The sequence below is a fragment of the Aquarana catesbeiana genome, linkage group LG11 (assembly GCF_042186555.1).
Source record: "Aquarana catesbeiana isolate 2022-GZ linkage group LG11, ASM4218655v1, whole genome shotgun sequence".
NCBI classification, from domain to species: Eukaryota; Metazoa; Chordata; class Amphibia; order Anura; family Ranidae; genus Aquarana; species Aquarana catesbeiana.
Window position 1 is genome coordinate 9,813,607 of NC_133334.1, and position 21,524 is coordinate 9,835,130.

Below are 21,524 nucleotides of genomic sequence, written 5' to 3' on the forward strand. Positions count from 1 at the left end.
GTATACACTGGAGCACCTGTGTGGCCCCCTAATAAAAATGGTGTTCTTGTGTCCCACACTAGTGCTCCAGTGTCCTGATGTGAAAACAGCTGCTCAGTGTCCTCTCCTTACACACAATCTAGTTGGCATTTCATTCTAGTAACAAACCCATCTACACAAACAACTATTTGGCATCCAAGTAGGCCCAAAAAAAATGTGGGAAAATGCATATGGCCTAAACAATGGTGTTTTAGAGGCCGAAAGAAAAATGTTTGATACGAACGAATAATGGGCCCATGAACATTAACGTTGCCCTTTTAAACTGTACAATTAAGAAAAGCATATGGAGCAGCACGAACGCAATAAAGACAGAAAGAATAGGAACACAGCACAACTACTTACTTTTTTGCAGCACTCTCCGGATCTTTCGGTACTGCTCTGGCTCTCTCAATTTCAGGTCCGACCACCGCTTCCTGAGCTGATCTTTCGATCGTCGTACCCCGAAATTCTTCTGCAGGCTTTTGATCACTTTCGCCATGATCTTGGCCTTTCTGATATTGGGGTTGGGGTAAGGCCCATACTTTCCGTCATAGTCGGACTTCTTCATGATGTCGACCATCTCCAACATCTCCCCAAAGGACATATTTGTGGCCTTAAAACGTCTCCTTCTGGATCGGGACGTGTCCGGATCCGGGCTTTCCTCCTCCTCCTCCTCGTTCCTGCAATTAGCACGCACCTGCTGTGACTCCACCATGTGCTCTTCCCCCACTGCGCCGAACGAAAAGGGGCGGGGAATAGACTAGAAAAAACGTCAGGGGTGGGCAGAGTTACACGCATGCGCAGTGTGTATAAAGCGTAACACGCGTGCGTATTACGTACGATCTGTGAGCGGAGGATGGAGCATTGGACGCGCCGATCATAAGAACGAAGGTAAGAGACAAACTTGTGCCTATACTGCTTCTACATTGAAGCCTATATTGTAACAAGATTAGGAGAGTTTTGTCTGACATTAGGCTTTGTCTTGTGTTGTGTCTTGCAGTGAACATGGATATCTTAGTGAAAGACAATGACTTCATGTCAGTATTCATAGATATCTTAAGGGAGCTGCCCTGTGTGTGGGATATTAAACACCCCCATTACAAGAACCAAGCAAAGAGGAAGGCAGCACTGGTGCAATTGTGTGAAATTGTGAAGCAGGTGATCCCCACGGCAGACATCACCTATTTGAAGATCTTAATTGGTGGCCTGAGGAGCACATATCTAAGGGAGCGCAAGAAAGTCCTGGATTCACAGAGATCCGGAGCAGCAGATGACATCTATGTCCCCAGGATGTTGTACTACGACAGGCTGCATTTTCTGGCAGGCCAGACTGAACCCAGGCCATCCCTCTCCAGTCTTCCTTCCACGCTTCCTTCCCCCCCGGCTGAGGCTTCTGACGCCCAACCTGGGCCTTCCAGGCAACATGTGGAGGAGCCCAGATTGAGCCAGGTATAGCATTCCTCTAAATATTTCTGCTTGTCCAATCAATGATGTTAACTAGATGTTAGTTTGGAGTACTAATTTAGGATTGTGATTGATGAAGCAAAACATTACAACCAAGTCCCTTTTTCATACACAGGAAAGTCTCAGCCAGGAGGTGGCCGGGCCGAGCCGGCTGCCTGATCTGCAGGTCCCTCCACCCCCCCTGAAAAGAGAAAGTGGCAGTAGGAGGAGTGCCCTAGAGGAGGCTACCGGAGGACTCTTTTGGAGGGCTACAGAGGTCCTGGGAGCACGACAGACCATGGAGGAGGACATTGCTGCCATCATTGCATATAAAATGCAGAGGATGGAGGAGGGCCAACAAGTCTTGTGTGAGGCGCTCATATTGGAGGCTCTTAACAAAGGTATGAGGGGCCAAATGACAGCTCAGACACACCTTTGCGATGGTCCTCCTCCTCCTCCTGCAGGTCCTCCTCCTCATCCTCCCTCTCCTCCAGGTCCTCCCAGTCCTCCTCCAGGTCCTACTCCTCCTCCTGCCACATCTCCAACTGCACAGCCACAGCCCGGAAGGAAGCGTGAAAGGAAGACCAGAAAGTGAGGACCCTGGATCCAGTCTGGTCGGCCAAAAAATGCAGCCTCTTGTGGTACCACAGCCTGGGGACACAGATGTCATCTGCTGCTATCTGGATCTCTGCGAATTCTGGACCAGACTGCCCTCCCTTACATATGGACTCCTCAGGCCACCAATTTTGATGTTCAAGAATTGATGTCTGCCGTGGGGGTCCCAGGCTTCGCTAATTTCTCCTGTTGATCCAGTGTTGCCTCCCTCTTTGTTTGGTTCTGAGCCCTTTATAAAGGATTTTTTTTTTCAATTATACTCTCCTATGTGTTTTACTTCAAAAAGGACAGTTAGTTTGTGAGGATTCAGGTACATTTCAAATATACAATGTGAAATGAACAAGGGACACCAACAACAAACAATCTCCTTGAGATTAAATAATAAAAGATATCAATGGTGTTGGGGTAACTTGACACACAAAACACACAAAAAAATATTCTGGAGTAAAAATAAAAATAACATTGAACAAAGATCAGCCTTTGAAAAAATTCAAACATTAAAAAAAAAAAGCTTAAAATCCCCAAAAAATTAAATAAAAAAAAAAATTCTGTCAGATGTGACAACTAATAACAATATATTCAGGGAATCCCAATAAAAAAACAAAAATAAAACTTTGTGAGAAGTGTGTGTGAATATGAGCAGCAAAACTACTTCATTCTTGTCACATTATAAAGAAGAAGAGAGTGCGCTGTATTAAACCATTTTTAACATTGCAGCGTGACGAAAGTGCTGTATCCATTGCGAACGCTAAGTTTACCAGAACAAGCTGTTCCGTCTTGGAATTTCTTCTGAGCATGCGTGGCACTTTGTGCGTCGGAACAGGCCACACACGGTCGGAATTGACGCGATCGGATTTTGTTGTCGGAAAATTTTATCTCCTGCTCTCCTACTTTGTGTGTCGGAAAATCCAATGAAAAATGATGGAGCCCACACACGGTCGGAATTTCCGACAACACGCTCCGATTGGACATTTTCCATCGGAAAATCCGACCGTGTGTACGGGGCATTAACGTTCTATGAGGAGTAAGGATGAGCCCCCCGGTTCAGTTCACACCAGAACTTGCGAACAGGCAAAACATTCGGACGAACATACGAAGCACCGTTAAAGTCTATGGGACACGAAAAATAAAAAGTGCTAATTTTAATGGCTTATAAGCAAGTTATTGCCATAAAAAGTGGGGACCCGGGTCCTGCCCCAGGGAATATGTATCAAAACAAAAAAATTTAAAAAAACCGTAGTGGGAGCAGTGATTTTAATAATGCTTAAAGTGAAACAATAACAATGAAATATTACTTTAAATATCATACCTGGGGGGTGTCTATAGTATGCCTGTAAAGTCTCACATTTTTCCCGTGTTTAGAACAGTACCGCAGCAAAATGACATTTCTAAAGGAAAAAAAGTCATTTAAAAATGCTCACGGCTGTAATGAATTGTTGGGTCTTGGCAATATAGATAAAACTCATTGAAAAAAATGGCATGGGTTCCCCCCTAGTCCATTACCAGGCCCTTCAGGTCTGTTATGGATATTAAGGACAGTTTTAATGAAGCCAAATACATCACCTTCAGCATGCTGGTGTTCTGCAGTGTCTGGATTGCCATGATCCCAGCCTATCTGAGCACCAAAGGGAAATATATGGTGGCTGTGGAGATTTTTGCCATCCTGACCTCAAATGCTGGACTTCTAGTTTGTATCTTTTTTCCAAAATGTTACAAAATTCTTTGTCAGCCCAACTTAAATTCAAGGAAGCATTTGCTTGACAACAGATACAAATAACTTTTTAGGCTGGATTCACACTATTGCAAAATGGTTGCTGGTTTCCCTGCATCCAATTCACATGTCAAGAGATTGTGATGAGATCTCTAGGGAGCAGCTCCGGTGTGAATTGCACAGGAGTCCCATGTTTAAATAGGTAAGAAAGAGGGACGGGATTTTTACGGTGCAGATTACTCAAATAAAGAAAAGAAAGCTATATATTTTATCTCTTTTTCTTAAAAAGAACAATTTTATTGTTTTACATTAAAAACAGACACATATGCCAGTTAATTATACCAATACAATTAAAACAACGTGGTCAAAAAATGGGGAATAACATGTAGGATATACACTGCAAATTCATAGATGGTAGTTATTGCATACTAGCCCGACATGTTTCGCATTAGTCGCTTTATCAAGGGGTATGCAATTAAGTAGCAAGTCATCCAATACTTTTAATGATTCTACAAAGAGAAAAGGGATGGGGAGAAAAAGGCTATTACATATAAGAAAACATTTTGCAATAATGATATACCGTAAAAAAAAAAAAAAAAGAAAAAACATAATAAAATATGTGCTGTCACTCCGAAGCATCCATAAAGGCTTACCCCCAAAAAAAAGATTGACCCTAGATGAACTCGTCAAAACCAGCGTGTACAGACGCAGCCAAGCGAGACAGCAAGAGGGCTTGAATTGCAACCACAGGGAGCAGTAAGGAGAAGCTGTTATACAGATAGAAAGTATTCAATATTGAAGAGAGAATATCATTGTGCAAAGGGTTAATTGAAATTGTAGGAGGCATAAAATTTAAATGAATATCACTTACGCCAAAAAATACTTGCAGCTGCAACCAGAGAAGTGCAGTTGAACAGCAGAAATGGTAATTGCCAAAATAGATGGGTAAAATGTACGTTAGAACTAGAAAATAAAAAATAAAAAAATAAATAATAAAATTAAAGTGAAAATGGGAGGTATTGCCAATTTGCACAAAAGATGGAGGTAGATAGTCAAGGTTAAGGACATACTCCATAGAAAGGTGTTAAAGATGATGTTTTCAATCAACATCGTAATATGAATATGCTCAGAGTATAAGAGTTTATACGGGGGATATGTAGGTAAAATTAAGACTCAACCAGAGTTCAACAAATATACATAAAACGAAAACATAAGAGCATAACTATGGAGTATGGAGCAAGGTATGGTGAACACCACCAGTCACATTACCTGGCTTAGATCTTAGCTTGCATCTTCCGGCGCTGGCAGACATGGCTGTCAGATCAGCCGGTTTAAAAACTGCTCCCCATCGGGACGGCGTGTGACGTCGCCGGCTCGATGCGGACGTGATGGCGCCACTGCGCATGCCCGAAGGACCGAACCTAGCCAGACTTCAATCCCCACAAATCACCGCGCCGGTAGAAGCGCATGTCGGCTGCTTCTACCGGCGCGGTGATTTGTGGGGATTGAAGTCTGGCTAGGTTCGGTCCTTCGGGCATGCGCAGTGGCGCCATCACGTCCGCATCGAGCCGGCGACGTCACACGCCGTCCCGATGGGGAGCAGTTTTTAAACCGGCTGATCTGACAGCCATGTCTGCCAGCGCCGGAAGATGCAAGCTAAGATCTAAGCCAGGTAATGTGACTGGTGGTGTTCACCATACCTTGCTCCATACTCCATAGTTATGCTCTTATGTTTTCGTTTTATGTATATTTGTTGAACTCTGGTTGAGTCTTAATTTTACCTACATATCCCCCGTATAAACTCTTATACTCTGAGCATATTCATATTACGATGTTGATTGAAAACATCATCTTTAACACCTTTCTATGGAGTATGTCCTTAACCTTGACTATCTACCTCCATCTTTTGTGCAAATTGGCAATACCTCCCATTTTCACTTTAATTTTATTATTTATTTTTTTATTTTTTATTTTCTAGTTCTAACGTACATTTTACCCATCTATTTTGGCAATTACCATTTCTGCTGTTCAACTGCACTTCTCTGGTTGCAGCTGCAAGTATTTTTTGGCGTAAGTGATATTCATTTAAATTTTATGCCTCCTACAATTTCAATTAACCCTTTGCACAATGATATTCTCTCTTCAATATTGAATACTTTCTATCTGTATAACAGCTTCTCCTTACTGCTCCCTGTGGTTGCAATTCAAGCCCTCTTGCTGTCTCGCTTGGCTGCGTCTGTACACGCTGGTTTTGACGAGTTCATCTAGGGTCAATCTTTTTTTTGGGGGTAAGCCTTTATGGATGCTTCGGAGTGACAGCACATATTTTATTATGTTTTTTCTTTTTTTTTTTTTTTTTTTTTTTTTTTTACGGTATATCATTATTGCAAAATGTTTTCTTATATGTAATAGCCTTTTTCTCCCCATCCCTTTTCTCTTTGTAGAATCATTAAAAGTATTGGATGACTTGCTACTTAATTGCATACCCCTTGATAAAGCGACTAATGCGAAACATGTCGGGCTAGTATGCAATAACTACCATCTATGAATTTGCAGTGTATATCCTACATGTTATTCCCCATTTTTTGACCACGTTGTTTTAATTGTATTGGTATAATTAACTGGCATATGTGTCTGTTTTTAATGTAAAACAATAAAATTGTTCTTTTTAAGAAAAAGAGATAAAATATATAGCTTTCTTTTCTTTATTTGAGTAATCTGCACCGTAAAAATCCCGTCCCTCTTTCTTACCTATTTAAACTCTGCTTGGGATGTGGTGCCTACTCTGAGGGTGTTCCCCATTTCGGAACCAAAACCTGCATAATTTAGATTCAGTGTTTTAATACACACTTATCTAAGGTTTCCGATATGGGTAACACAACAACGATTAATATGTGAGATACCTAGTATCAGATCTACAATCTTTTTCCCCTTTTTTGTTCATTAATTATTATCTTCACCAATCTTGTTTTTGTTAGAGGGACGGGTTTTGTCCTTCCCCTTCCCCTCCATTGCCTCTTTCCTTTTTCCCCCCCAACACTCCCTCATGGCAGCTTTCAGTGGCGAGGCCTGGTTAGGCCTCATGGACAAGATCCAACAAACCCATAGTTCGGGAGAGATGAGTGACAAGGATCTAGAATATATCTTCCTAAGACTTCAACGTCTTTTGGAACGCAAAGCAAGAATACACTGGCATAAGAAATATTTTATTAAATATATCGATCACAAAATTGTGCCTTGGGGATTGAGAATCCAAATCTTCCCCAATGTACGCAAGATTGACGACCCTTTAAAGGTCCAGTGGGAAGAGAACCTGCAAACTTGTTCCTTTGGGATGATGAATCTATTGTGTAAACAATATGAACAAGAACTTATCACTTTAGATGTATCCATTTTACAATGGTACAATGACTACAAACTTATATCAAACAATGCAAAATTTAAGAAAAAAGAAAATGAATTAAAGGTTCATCTAGAAAGATACACCTTGGATATCATCCGAACAAAGGAAAACAAGTTTGCACGTGATACCAGTGCCCATTCAAATGGGTCAGCCTATAAATGGGCACAAAATATCAATACCAGATCCTACAGATCCACTAGCCAACGTAACACTAGAAATGGCAATGATATGACTAACCTTTCACCTTCTTCTTCCCTATCATCTAGCCAGTCAACGGTCTATCGAGATCTGTCCGGAGACAGACTGCCAAAGCGACGTAAAAGTAACTCTGATACGGCCTCCTTGGAGTCCCTTAAAAACCGAACCGGCACTCCTGCACCTTATCGGTCACAGTCCAATCACCCCAAAGTGGCACCACCTCGCATTTCGAGTATACCCCATTCTTCGTCACAAACGTCACGTGGTCCACAGTTGTCGGCCACCCACACTATTGTATCCACAGCACCCTCCACGGCGGTCACTGCCCCTCCTCTTAACCTTAATACGGTTACTAAGGTAAGCAACACTAACACTGTGATTTCTCCTTTAGGCACACCTGTAACAGCGGACATGAAGCTAGCTCCCATTTTTTTAGGGAAAGACCAAGAAATAGCACAAACCCAGAATCTAACTTAATTTCCTGTAATTCCGATCTCACATCTAACCCATCTGAACTATCTATCATTAATCTTTCCTCGTATGCCCTAAATGAGTATGAAGAACAAGTCCTCAAGCTGGGTCTCACCTTCTGCCCTGACTCCCAGCTTGATAAGTTCCATCTCATCAAGGACCTTCATCTGTTTGCTCGCAGACTCTTATACAAAGTCATTTTTGACAAACCTCAATCAGATATATGTCCCAATGATAAAACACCTAATCTCCGGATTAATATAGAAGAACAGAGAGCCTACGAGGACTTGATGGCACTTTGGGAGGAGGGACACACGGACGACGACGCCTCCGGGTGTTTGCATTTGCCGGAGCTGTCGGTCGCCGGTGTGTCTTTCCCCCCCCACAGTCCTATAAACCAAAGTCAAAAAATTTTCCCCTCTTAAATACGAACCCCAACATCTGGGCCTTTGTTACACAGACCTCAAGAGCAATCGAAGAGTCCAACCTTCGCCCCTTTGTATCATCTAATTTAAACGCAAACCAAAAAGCTGCTATTAGATCTCTTGAATCCAATCAAAAAATAATAATTAAGCCTGCCGACAAAGGCGGGAATTTGGTTATTATGGAAATACCTCAATACATCAATATGTGCAAAAAAATTTTATCCAATCAGGATTGGTACCGTCCCATTTCCAAAACTTTAATACAAAATTTCAACACTGAATACTACAATATCATTTTTAGGGCATACCATAAAGGCATCATTGATAAGAATACGTGGGATTACCTCAATGTGAGGGACCCACGAATCCCCACGTTTTACGCCCTACCAAAGGTACATAAATCCATCGTTGACCCTCCAGGACGCCCCATAATATCGGGCTGCCTGTGTCTTACGGAAAATGCTAGCTGTCTAGTTGACAACTATCTACATCCTCACGTTACCTCCCTCTTCTCATATATTAAAGACACTATAGACCTATTAAAAACTATCGAAGATATGTCTCTCCCACCAGGCACCTATCTAGTTGCACTGGATATCGAAAGTCTTTACAATACGATCCCCCATAGCAAGGGTATCGAAATCGTAAGTAACCATCTACAAGAGAGAGGTCCCTCGTTTGAAAAATATAATGACTTTGTCCTAGAACTTCTCAACTACATACTAAGACACAATGTCTTCATGTTCAATTCTTCCCACTACCTCCAGGTGCAGGGGGTTGCGATGGGGACTAAATGTGCCCCATCGTATGCCAACCTGTACCTGGGGGGGTGGGAAAAAGATTTGTTTTCCAGGGACGACCTGACCCACTTATTGGAAAAGGTCGTCTCCTGGTATCGATACATAGACGACGTTCTGTTATTTTGGTCGGGGTCAGAAAGAGAATTATTTGAATTCTTTGAATTGATCTCTGTTAACAATTTTAATTTACGTTTTACTATGGAACATAGTACAACTGCAATTAACTTCCTCGATCTCACCATTTCAATTGATACCAATGGTAAACTAAACTCATCACTTTTCAGAAAACCCTCGGCAGGGAACACCATCCTTCACGCAGCCAGTGCACACCCTGGCCCGTTGTTGAGGAGCATTCCCTACAGTCAGTATTTGCGCTTAAGACGCAACTGTAGTAGGGACACTGATTTTCACTTAGCAGCAAAAGACCTATACAAAAGGCTATTGTCCCGAGGATACAGCCATGCGTGTCTCAAAAGGGCATATAACAAGGCAAAAATACAGAATAGAGACCCCTTATTATTTTCAAAGAAGCCCCCAAAAAAATCCGACACGGTTAGATTGATCACCCGATACTCTAGCCAACATAGAGAAATCAAAAATATTATAGCAAGATTTTGGCCTCTTTTGTCTGCCGACCCAGCAGTCAGCAAACATATCAACTCCTTCCCTGAAATAACCTACAGACGTGCCCCGTCATTGAAGGACCGTCTGGTTCACAGCCATTTTCAAGATACCCTAAATAACAACAACTCCTCCTACACAGGTATCTCCCCTTGTGGTAGATGTGATATTTGTCCCTATGTGGAAAGTACATCACAATTTTTACTTCCCAATGGTCAGTGGTATTCAATAAAATTTAGGGCTACATGTCAGACTCCAGGCATAATCTATCTAGCTCAGTGCATCTGTGGTGGATTTTATGTGGGCAAAACAAAACGACCATTTTACAAACGAATTAGAGACCACATAAAGCCAATTTTGAAAAAACAGATGGACACAGCCATTGCCAGGCATGTAGGATTGTATCATAATTTCAATCCCAGAACTATAAAGTTCTATGTTCTGGAGCATATACCACTAGACGAAAGAGGGGGAAGTGTTGATCGGACACTTCTCCAGCTTGAAGCCCGCTGGATTTACAGTCTCCAAGCCACTCACTTCCCAGGCTTTAATGAATGCCTTAGCTACAGACCCTTCCTCTGATTTAGCTGCTCATGCAATGTTCCCTGATGTCAACCCACATCTCACACCATCCTCGTCCACTTTTTCACCCACTTTCCCCATTCCCCTTCCCTTACCTTCACCCTCCCTCCCTTCATGTCTTTTTCATTAAATGACTTGCTGTTTGCATATATTTATGTTAGTTAATTTTCACATTCTATTCTGTATAACTTTGTGAAATCTGTAACTGTTGTCTAATGATGTCCCATCTAATTATGTCTTTTATTGTATTTATGACTTGATTGATATACTATGTGTTGTCCCTCAGTAGCACCGATCGGGATCGGTTGTTGTGTGGTCCTTCCGACCCGACCGGTTACTCCTTTGACCCCTCCCAGTTAGGCCGTTCCAGTCCAGTCTCGCTATGACAGCTGTAGGGGGGCTTGCCGCATCCACACGGACGCCCGGGGCACATCTTTTTGATGTGCCCATTCCGCGCCGTGCATCCCCTCCAAACCAGCTTCCTTGCTGGTTACCATCGCTACCCCTACCCGCCTCCCTCGCTCCTACGCGATCGCTGTGCGGGAGGAGCTCCCTTGCGCAGCAGTGCGCATGTCGGCTGCTTCTACCGGCGCGGTGATTTGTGGGGATTGAAGTCTGGCTAGGTTCGGTCCTTAGGGCATGCGCAGTGGCGCCATCACGTCCGCATCGAGCCGGCGACGTCACACGCCGTCCCGATGGGGAGCAGTATTTAAACCGGCTGATCTGACAGCCATGTCTGCCAGCGCCGGAGGATGCAAGCTAAGATCTAAGCCAGGTAATGTGACTGGTGGTGTTCACCATACCTTGCTCCATACTCCATAGTTATGCTCTTATGTTTTCGTTTTATGTATATTTGTTGAACTCTGGTTGAGTCTTAATTTTACCTACATATCCCCCGTATAAACTCTTATACTCTGAGCATATTCATATTACGATGTTGATTGAAAACATCATCTTTAACACCTTTCTATGGAGTATGTCCTTAACCTTGACTATCTACCTCCATCTTTTGTGCAAATTGGCAATACCTCCCATTTTCACTTTAATTTTATTATTTATTTTTTTATTTTTTATTTTCTAGTTCTAACGTACATTTTACCCATCTATTTTGGCAATTACCATTTCTGCTGTTCAACTGCACTTCTCTGGTTGCAGCTGCAAGTATTTTTTGGCGTAAGTGATATTCATTTAAATTTTATGCCTCCTACAATTTCAATTAACCCTTTGCACAATGATATTCTCTCTTCAATATTGAATACTTTCTATCTGTATAACAGCTTCTCCTTACTGCTCCCTGTGGTTGCAATTCAAGCCCTCTTGCTGTCTCGCTTGGCTGCGTCTGTACACGCTGGTTTTGACGAGTTCATCTAGGGTCAATCTTTTTTTTGGGGGTAAGCCTTTATGGATGCTTCGGAGTGACAGCACATATTTTATTATGTTTTTTCTTTTTTTTTTTTTTTTTTTTTTTTTTTTTTTTTTTTTTACGGTATATCATTATTGCAAAATGTTTTCTTATATGTAATAGCCTTTTTCTCCCCATCCCTTTTCTCTTTGTAGAATCATTAAAAGTATTGGATGACTTGCTACTTAATTGCATACCCCTTGATAAAGCGACTAATGCGAAACATGTCGGGCTAGTATGCAATAACTACCATCTATGAATTTGCAGTGTATATCCTACATGTTATTCCCCATTTTTTGACCACGTTGTTTTAATTGTATTGGTATAATTAACTGGCATATGTGTCTGTTTTTAATGTAAAACAATAAAATTGTTCTTTTTAAGAAAAAGAGATCAAATATATAGCTTTCTTTTCTTTATTTGAGTAATCTGCACCGTAAAAATCCCGTCCCTCTTTCTTACCTATTTAAACTCTGCTTGGGATGTGGTGCCTACTCTGAGGGTGTTCCCCATTTCGGAACCAAAACCTGCATAATTTAGGAGTCCCATGTGTTTTCTGGTCCGTTTCAGGTCCAAATTCAGCCAAAGATCGGATCTGAAGCGGTGAACAGGGATGCATCGAACCCCTGCTGTGAGCCGCTCCATGCGGCAGTGTGAACCCAGCCTTATAGTGATATTTAAGAGTTGTACCTACATATTAAACTTAATGTGGGGCTTCCAGGAGAATCGAATGTCTGCTTTACCGATGGTCTACCACCCCCCTAATCACATTTTGGCTAAAACCACTTGCATTGGCAGTTGTTGTTTTTTGGGGGGGGAAGACAACCACCCCCCACTGTCGGTGGATTTTCTGCACTCCCTGGTGTGGGTCTTGCAGTCATCCAGCCCCACACTTACCCCATCTAGGTTGCGGGCGGGCCACGCTCCTATGGGCGATGGGCAGCGGGTGGTAGGTGGAGGCTTCTATTGCGTCCCCTCCTCATCTGCATCATGGAGTCTTCCGCCATACATCTCCTCCCTCCTCCACTTAGGCATCCAATAGGATCGCCTGTCCTTTCAGCCAATCAAGGGACAGCTCTCAGGGCCCGCTTCCTGATTGGCCAGGAGGAGGATCAGTGTGACAATGGCGAATGATGATTCGCTATCATCACACAACTGGGTGGGCTCAGGCTCAGTGCTCTGCGCCGCAAGCCCACCCTTTTGTTGGAGCCTTTTAGAGGCTCTGGCTCTAATCACGTGCTTCATTGTAATCCATGCGTCCGGCACCCTGCATGTAGATTAGGGGCACATGGAAAGGGGGGGTGGCGCCCGTGTGCCCCTAATGGATGGGCTGCCACTGACCACTTGTCAAAAACAAATTGCATTTTTCTAGCAAATAAGTGTTTTGGGTCTGTCAGTAAAGTTGACCTTTTTTTTCATGGAAGGTTGACTTTAAGGCTTGAACACAATGAATGATGCGCCAAGTAGAATATTTTCCTTTTGCAATGTTGTACCACAGGCATGCATACCATTTGTAGTGTTTGTTTTAACTTTTTAAGTTAATAAACTTGTTCACAGTTAAAAGCTGTAAAACAGATATCTTCACTGATTTTCTTGTTCAGTATTTGTATTGAGGAATTTGCATACAAAGTTGGGAAATATGCAACATGGAGGAAAAATAATTCTAGAGAAAACATTTTAGAAAATATTTGCATCAAAACATTATTCCCATATTCTATGCAATGCATCAGCAGAATCATGCGGGTGAAACAAGATGCCTTCCCTGGAAAGGCCCAGGGTTAGCAGTAGAACCATTAAAAACCGGGAAACAAATATCATCATTCAGTGTAATGAAGGGTCAGTTATCGGGTTCTACTCTGTCCTGGGTTATATGGGGATCCTGGCTGCTTTCAGTTTTATTACAGCGTTTTTAGCCAGGACATTACCGGACAGTTTTAATGAAGCCAAATATATTGCCTTCAGCATGCTGGTGTTCTGCAGTGTCTGGATTGCCATGATCCCGGCCTATCTGAGCACCAAAAGGAAATATATGGTGGCTGTGGAGATTTTTGCCATCCTGACCTCAAATGCTGGACTGCTTGTTTCTATCTTTTTTCCAAAATGTTACAAAATTCTTTGTCAGCCCAACTTAAATTCAAGGAAGCATTTGCTTGACAACAGATGCAAATAACTTTTTAGGCTGTGTTCACTCTATTGGGAAATGGTTGCTGGCTTCCCTGCATCCAATTCACATGTCAAGAGATTGTGATGAGATCTCTAGGGAGCAGCTCCGGTGTGAATTGCACAGGAGTCCCATGTGTTTTCTGGTCCGTTTCAGGTCCAAATTCAGCCAAAGATCGGATCTGAAGCGGTGAACAGGGATGCATCGGACCCCTGCTGTGAGTCGCTCCATGCGGCAGTGTGAACCCAGCCTTACAGCAAGAAACACAAAGAAGAGTAAAGAAGTAGTAGATAGATCAATCCGAAAAACAATGGTATTTGGAGCGCTATGGTTGATGAGAGGACACCTCTATTGGGGGGGTATGGCATGAATATCACAATAGAAATAGGTAACAAATTGCGCTATACAAATCAAATTAAATTAAAGTCCATATGTGTACCAAACAAATGATAAATGTGAAAAATAGTCCAGATTAACGTGACAAAGTGAATAGTTTCATATCCGTGTCCATCACCAAATAGCCCAGTGAATCCACCACCAACTATGGAAAGGCTTAACAGCTCTAGTGGACCCCTTGTCACAGGGGTCAATGAACGCCTGCGGCTTAAACCCAGCCAGGGCCTTTCTCCACACTTTAGGATCACTCCACACTCTGGATGGTATCAAATGGAAATGGATAGAGGGTTGTCACTGAAAAAGAAACCAAAATGGCTCCACATAGTTTCAATTATCCTTTAGGTTTATTAGGGATCTCACTCACCGCAATACACAATGAGCTGACATCTAAAAGCCTTAGGATTAGTGTGTCGGTCAGCACACATCTAAACAAACCCGATCGTTGGGACATGAAAAGAGAGATGGTGATGTCAGCACATTGCTACGCCCACAATCGGACAGATCAATCCAGATACAGGGTGGGGGGAGGAGGGAAAGTTCATATATTCTAAAAGTCCATATGTCCTGGGGGCGCATTGGCCCATACATACATCTGGCCTCCTTATCTTCATGCAGGGCGCCGGACGCATGGATTCCAGGGGGGGTTTGAAGCATGTTATTAGAGCCAAAGGCTCTAATGGGCTTCAAAAAAGGGTGGGCTTGGGGCACTCCAAGCCCACACAGTTGTGTGCCAATAGCGAATGAATATTCGCTATTATCACACTGATTCTCCTTCCGGCCAATCAGGAAGTGGGTCATGAGACCCGTTTCCCAATTAGCCAAAAGGAGAAGGCCTATGAGGAGGAAGGGGAGGAGGAGGGAGGAGATGTACGGCTGAGGAGTCGCACCAGACCATCAGAGCCAGGACATGGAGGAGACTGAGGGGGGAAGCCTCCACCTGTCAGCACAGGGTGAATGGGCTGGTGACCGGGGGGGTATGGGTATGGTGCGCGGTGGGGGCAGGAGCGACGAGGGGGGTCTGGTGCGTCTGCAGGCATCCCTACCGATGGAGCACCAGCCACTGACACACTTGTGCACACAATGGAAAGGCAGCCCACTGAAGGGCAGAAGAAACTCTGTAGGTACTGAGACACAAGGAGAATGGAGCAGCACCATTCCAAGTGTAGCAATATAAAAAAAACAAGTTTATTTAAAGGTAATGCACTTATTAGACAATGGTGATTCTAGGCACACTGTAATGCCCTGTACACATGGTCGGATTTTCCGACAGAAAAAGTGCGATCGGATTGTGTTGTCGGAAATTACGATCGTGTGTGGGCTCCATCAGACTTTTTCTGTTGGAATTTCTGGCACACAAAGTCTGAGAGCAGGCTATAAAATTTTCCGACAACAAAATCCGATTGGTTAAATTCCGATCATGTGTACACAAATCCGACACACAAAGTGCCACGCATGCTCAGAATAAATTAAGAGACTAAAGTTATTGGCTACTGCCCCATTTACAGTCCCGACATACATGTTTTACGTCACCGCGTTCAGACCAATTGGATTTTCCAACAATTTTGTGCGACCGTGTGTATGGAAGACAAGTTTGAGCCAACACCCGTCGGAAAAAATCCATGGATTTTGTTGTCGGAATGTCCGATCAATGTCCAGTCGTGTTAACAGGGCATTACTGTCAGCCAAGTAATAGCAGAGATATGGGGTGGCAGCTGGAGGGCGCGGTGTCATCGTACCCGGCGGCGCTGGTGGTTTCCGGTGTCCCAGGCTGGATGGAGGAGATGCAGGAGGAAGCCGTCAGCAGGAATTCTCTGTGTGAGGGAGGCTGAGTCCATGCATGCGTTCAGAGCATGTGTGCTCCTTCATCAGTCAGTGCCATCGGACATCTTTGATGTGGCTAAATAGAGCTGGGCAGGCATGTGGGCCAATGGGGGAGGGCAGCCGCCGTCCTTCTCTGCACTAGACACACCGCTGGCAAGCGAGCAGGCAGGATACAAATATGAGTGCCATATGGTATGTAGGAAAATATCATGGGTGGATCACAGTATATACAGAGGTTAAAATTAATAATAAAATGAATAAAACATGATTGGAACCAGTAAAATAAAGACAATTAAACAATTACACAAATAAAATGGGGAATGGAGTATGTGGAGAAAATATATATAGAAAACACTGCATGTGGAGATACTTACTGGGGATGGGGAACCATTTAATATGAGGGATATTATTATTATTTCTTAAGACCATAAGGGTCCTGTGAAAAAATATATAAAAAAGGGGACATGTTAATTATTACAATTTTTGGTCATGCCTAATAGGAATGGGCTGAACACTCCCTCCCGATTCGGTTCGCACCAGAACACTGAGAACAGGCAAAAGTTCTAGCGAACATGCGAACCCTATTAAAGTCTATGGGACACGAGTATGAAAAATCTAAAGTCCTCATTTTAAAGGCTTATAGGCAAGTTATTGGCATAATAAAGTGTATGGGGACCCAGGTACTGCCCCGGGGGACATGTATCAATGCAAAATATATTTTTTTAAAACAATCTTTCGTTTTTAAAGGTGCAGTGATTTTTTGATGCTTAACCACTTAAGCCCCGGACCATTTGGCTGGCCAAAGACCAGAGTACTTTTTGCGATTTGGCACTGCGTCGCTTTAACTGACAATTGCGCGGTGGTGCTATGTGGCTCTCAAACAAAACTGACGTCCTTTTTTCCCCACAAATAGAGCTTTCTTTTGGTGGTATTTTATCACCTCTGCGGTTTTTATTTTTTGCGCTATAAACAAACAAAGAGCGACAATTTTGAAAAAAAAGCAATATTTTTTGCTTTTTGTTATAATAAATATCCCCAAAAAAGTATATAAAAAACATTTTTTCCCTCAGTTTAGGCCGATACGAATTCTTCTACATATTTTTGGTAAAAAAATCGCAATAAGCGTTTATTGATTGGTTTGCGCAAAAGTTATAGCATCTACAAAATAGGGGCTATTTTTATGACATTTTTATTTATTTTTTTACTAGTAATGGCAGGGATCTGTGATTTTTATCGGGACTGCAACATTATGGCAGGCACATCGGACATTTTTGACACATTTTTGGGACCATTGTCATTTATACAGCAATCAGTGCTATACAAATGCACTGATTCCTGTGTAAATGACACTGGCAGTGAAGGGGTTAACCACTAGGGGCCTAGGGAGGGGTTAAGTATGTCCTGGGGAGTGTTACTAACTGTGGGGGGGCATGGCTACGTGTGACACATCACTGATCTCTGCTCCCGATCACAGGGAGCAGAGATCAGTGACACTGTCACCAGGCAGAACAGGGAGATGCTTGTTTACATTAGCATCTCCCCGTTCGTCCTCTCCGTGCCATTCTGTCAACATTTTTGACACATTTTTGGGACCATTGTCATTTATACAGCAATCAGTGCTATACAAATGCATTGATTTCTGTGTAAATGACACTGGCAGTGTAGAGGTTAAGTGTGTCCTAGGGAGTGATTCTAACCATTGGGGGGAGGGGCTGTGTGTGACACATCACTGATCACCGCTCCTGATTACAGGGAGCTGTGATCAGTGACAGTGTCACTAGGCAGAATGGGGAAATGCTTGTTTACATCAGCATTTCCCTGTTCTTCAGCTCCGTGAGATGATCGTGGGTATCCCTGTGGACGTCGAGTGCCAGCAGCGTGCACCCAACCACACGGCGGCAAATTCAAAGGGACGTACAGGTACGCCCATTTGTGCAGCCGTGCCATTCTGCCGATGTATATGTACAAGCGGTGGTCGGCAAGCGGTTAAAGTAAAACAATAAAAATGAAAAACTCCTTTAACCACCTCAATACAGGGCACTTACACCCCCTTCCTGCCCAAGCCATTTTTCAGTTTTCAGCGCTGTCGCACTTTGAATGACAATTGCGCGGTCATGTTACACTGCACCCTAATTAAATTTTTATCATTTTTTCCCCACAAATAGAGCTTTCTTTTGGTGGTATTTGATCACCTCTCCAGTTTTTATTTATTGCGCTATAAACAAAAGAAGAGGGACAATTTTGAAAAAACACAATATTTTTTACTTTTTGCTATAATAAATATCCAATTTTTTTTTTTTTTTTTAACAAATTTTTTCCTCAGTTTAGGCCGATATGTATTCTTCTACATATTTTTGGTAAAAAAAATTGTGATAAGCGTATATATTGATTGGTTTGCGCAAAAGGTATAGCGTCTACAAAATAGGGGATAGATTTATAGCATTTTTATTATTTATTTATTTTTTACTAGTAATGGCGGCGATCTGCAATTTTTAATGTGACTGCGATATTGCGGCGGACACATCGGACACTTTTGACACATTTTTGGGACCACTCACATTTATACAGCGATCAATGCTATAAAATTGCATTGATTACTGTGTAAATGTGACTGGCAGGGAAGGGGTTAACACTAGGGGGCACTCGAGGGGTTAATGTATGACCTAAGGAGGTGATTCTAACTGTGGGGGGAGGGGACTGACTGGGGGAGGTGACCGATCGCTGTCCCTATGTACAAGGGACACGCCATCGGTCTCCTCTCCTCTCTGACAGGACGTGGATCTGTGTTTACATGCACAGATCCACGCTCCTGCTCTGTTATCCGGCAATCGCGGGTGCCCGGCGGACATCGCGGCCGCCGGGCACGCGCACCGGGTCCCGAGCGACCCGGCTCGGGAGGGCGAGGACGTCATATGACGTCCTCCCAGAACAACAGAAGCATCGTCCCGCCGTCATATGACAGTGGGCGGTGGCTTAGTGGTTAAATATTGTTCCTTTAAAGTGGCACATCTGTACAATGTGTAGAACCTGCTGCAGCAATACTGACATTTGTTAAGGAACAAAAAGTCATTTAAACTTGCTCATCGCTGCAATTTATTGCCGCATTCTGACGAGTGAGTGACCACCCTCCTGAACCATACCAGGCCACATGCCCTCGACATGGGGGGGTTTAATAAGTCCTTTATTGAAAAGTAAAAAAATACTGTCCCTTGATGTACAACCATTGTCAGTCACGACACCCGCCGACCCAAAAAATAGAAAAAAATAAAAGCGCTTTTGCCTCCAGGGAGGCAATCCGGCAGTCTCCCCGCATTGCCAGTTCTTATGTAGGCAAGGAGCGGGGCCACCCAGTTATGTCACCAGGTGGCACAGCCCCCTCATGAAGGCATATGGGGGGTGCCACCGAGTGATGTAGCTGGGTGGTCATGCCCTTTGCCTATATAAGTACTGTCAAAGCGGAGAGGAGGAAGACGGCCAGAGGCCTCCCAAGAGGCAACAGCGGGGTTTTTTTTGCTTTTTTTTTCGGGATCGGTGGGCTTCGTGATTGATTGACGACAAATGTGTTCGTTTTTATTTCATTCATTTTTCTTTTTCGTTTTTCGAGTCATTTGTTATGATCGAAATTCGTTATTTTAAATATATTCATAGCTTCGATGAAAATTTGAATTTCAAAATCTGAAAATTCGGAAATTAGAAAATTAGAAAATCAGAAAATCTGAAAATTCGGAAATTCGAAATTTTTTAAATTTGAAAATCCAAAAATTCTAAAATCCGCAAATAAGAATGAAAATCAGAAAATTCGAAAGAATGAAAATGTGAAAATCCAAAAATTCTAAATAATAACTAACTAACTAATAATAACTAACTATTAAATTATTGGAATTTTTTCTTTGGCTTTTTTTTCTCCTCACGCTAACAGCCAGTTACGACAGCTGATCATGTGGTAAGGAGTCAGGATTGGCCCCCTACTCCGATCTATGATCTGTCCAGTCTCGTGGACTCAGCTGATCACAGAGCGTGCCGCGTGCAAACAAAGCTGTGGGGTCATGCCCATATTTAGTCAATGACATCACCTCGGGGAACCCGCCCCTTGGTTTACAATCTGTAGCAGAGCCCAGGAGTTTTTATTCACAATGAGTGAGTGATAGGATCAGATGAGTCAGTGAATTTTATAATGAGGATCTGCATCGCTGGGCAATGTGATTTTCAATTGATATATGTCATGAGATATATATATTTTTTTTTTTTTTTTAAATTAAGGACTTGTCAAAAACTGTGTCAAATTCTGATCAGTGTCACATCCTGCATATCCCCACGAGGAATGTGTACTCAACAAAATGGAGACAAGGTTCTTTGCTAGGAGGGTTTCCCCCTGGCAGAGTATCCCTGTCATGCTGAGGGTATGTGGCCTGGTATGGTTCAGGAAGGAGAGGCATACGCTCATACTCCCCCTTTCCTGCTCTACCAGGCTTCATGATTTTGGTGGGGAACCTAATAAAGGATCCTCAGACCCTTACAACCATCGTGCCAGGGTTGTGGAGAAGGCAAGGTATCCCTGTCATATTAAGTATCAAGTTTGAGTGCAAGACAGTGCTGGACTGGTGCCGCTCAAGGCTAATTGCGGCAAGTTACTGTGTGAAGGGTAGAGAAGTAATTGCTTCCAATGGGTTGTATCCCAATTGTAGGTGGGGTCTAGGGCTGCTACCTTTCTCATAATGACAATGGAGGAATTACATTAGCACGGTTTACACTTGGGTGATTGAAGAGGAGTGCCCGATGTCCAAAAAAAAGTCTCACTTGATGAGTTTTATAGTTGTTTATTGAAGATAAAAGAAAACAAGTAAAGTCAATGTGTTTTTTGGGGGAATTGCTTCCCTCTTCCTCAGGGCTGTATTTTTTGGAGAATGGTAAGACTTTGAGAAGATTATATTCGATCAGCGACTCTGCAGTATGCCGGTGTTGTGGAGAAGAGACAGCTTCAACTCATCAATGTGGGGACTAGGAATGAGCCGAACACCCATCTGTTCGGTTTGCACCAGAACATGCGAACAGGAAAAAAGTTCGTTCGAACACGCGAACACCGTTAAAGTCTATGGGACACGAACATGAATAATCAAAAGTGCTAATTTTAAAGGCTTATATGCAAGTTATTGTCATAAAAAGTGTTTGGGGACCTGGGTCCTGCCCCAGGGGACATGGATCAATGCAAAAAAAAGTTTTAAAAACGGCAGTTTTTTCAGGAGCAGTGATTTTAATAATGCTTAAAGTCAAACAATAAAAGTGTAATATCCCTTTAAATTTCGTACCTGGGGGGTGTCTATAGTATGCCTGTAAAAGGGCGCATGTTTCCTGTGTTTAGAACAGTCTGATAGCAAAATGACATTTCGAAGGAAAAAACCCATTTAAAACTACTCGCGGCTATTGCATTGCCGACAATACACATAGAAGTTCATTGAT

General features: G+C 42.9%; 1 protein-coding gene across 1 annotated transcript in view; it reads left to right on the plus strand.

Annotated features, from left to right (window-relative positions):
* Positions 1-6,833: 6,833 nt before the first annotated feature.
* The window catches only part of LOC141112906 (vomeronasal type-2 receptor 26-like), a 67,818-nt gene continuing 53,127 nt past the window's right edge, over positions 6,834-21,524 (plus strand). Inside the window, exons 1-2 of the mRNA XM_073606010.1 lie at positions 6,834-7,745; positions 7,943-8,193. Coding sequence (XP_073462111.1) covers positions 6,834-7,745; positions 7,943-8,193 — 1,163 coding nt within the window. The remainder of the gene's footprint in view (positions 7,746-7,942; positions 8,194-21,524) is intronic.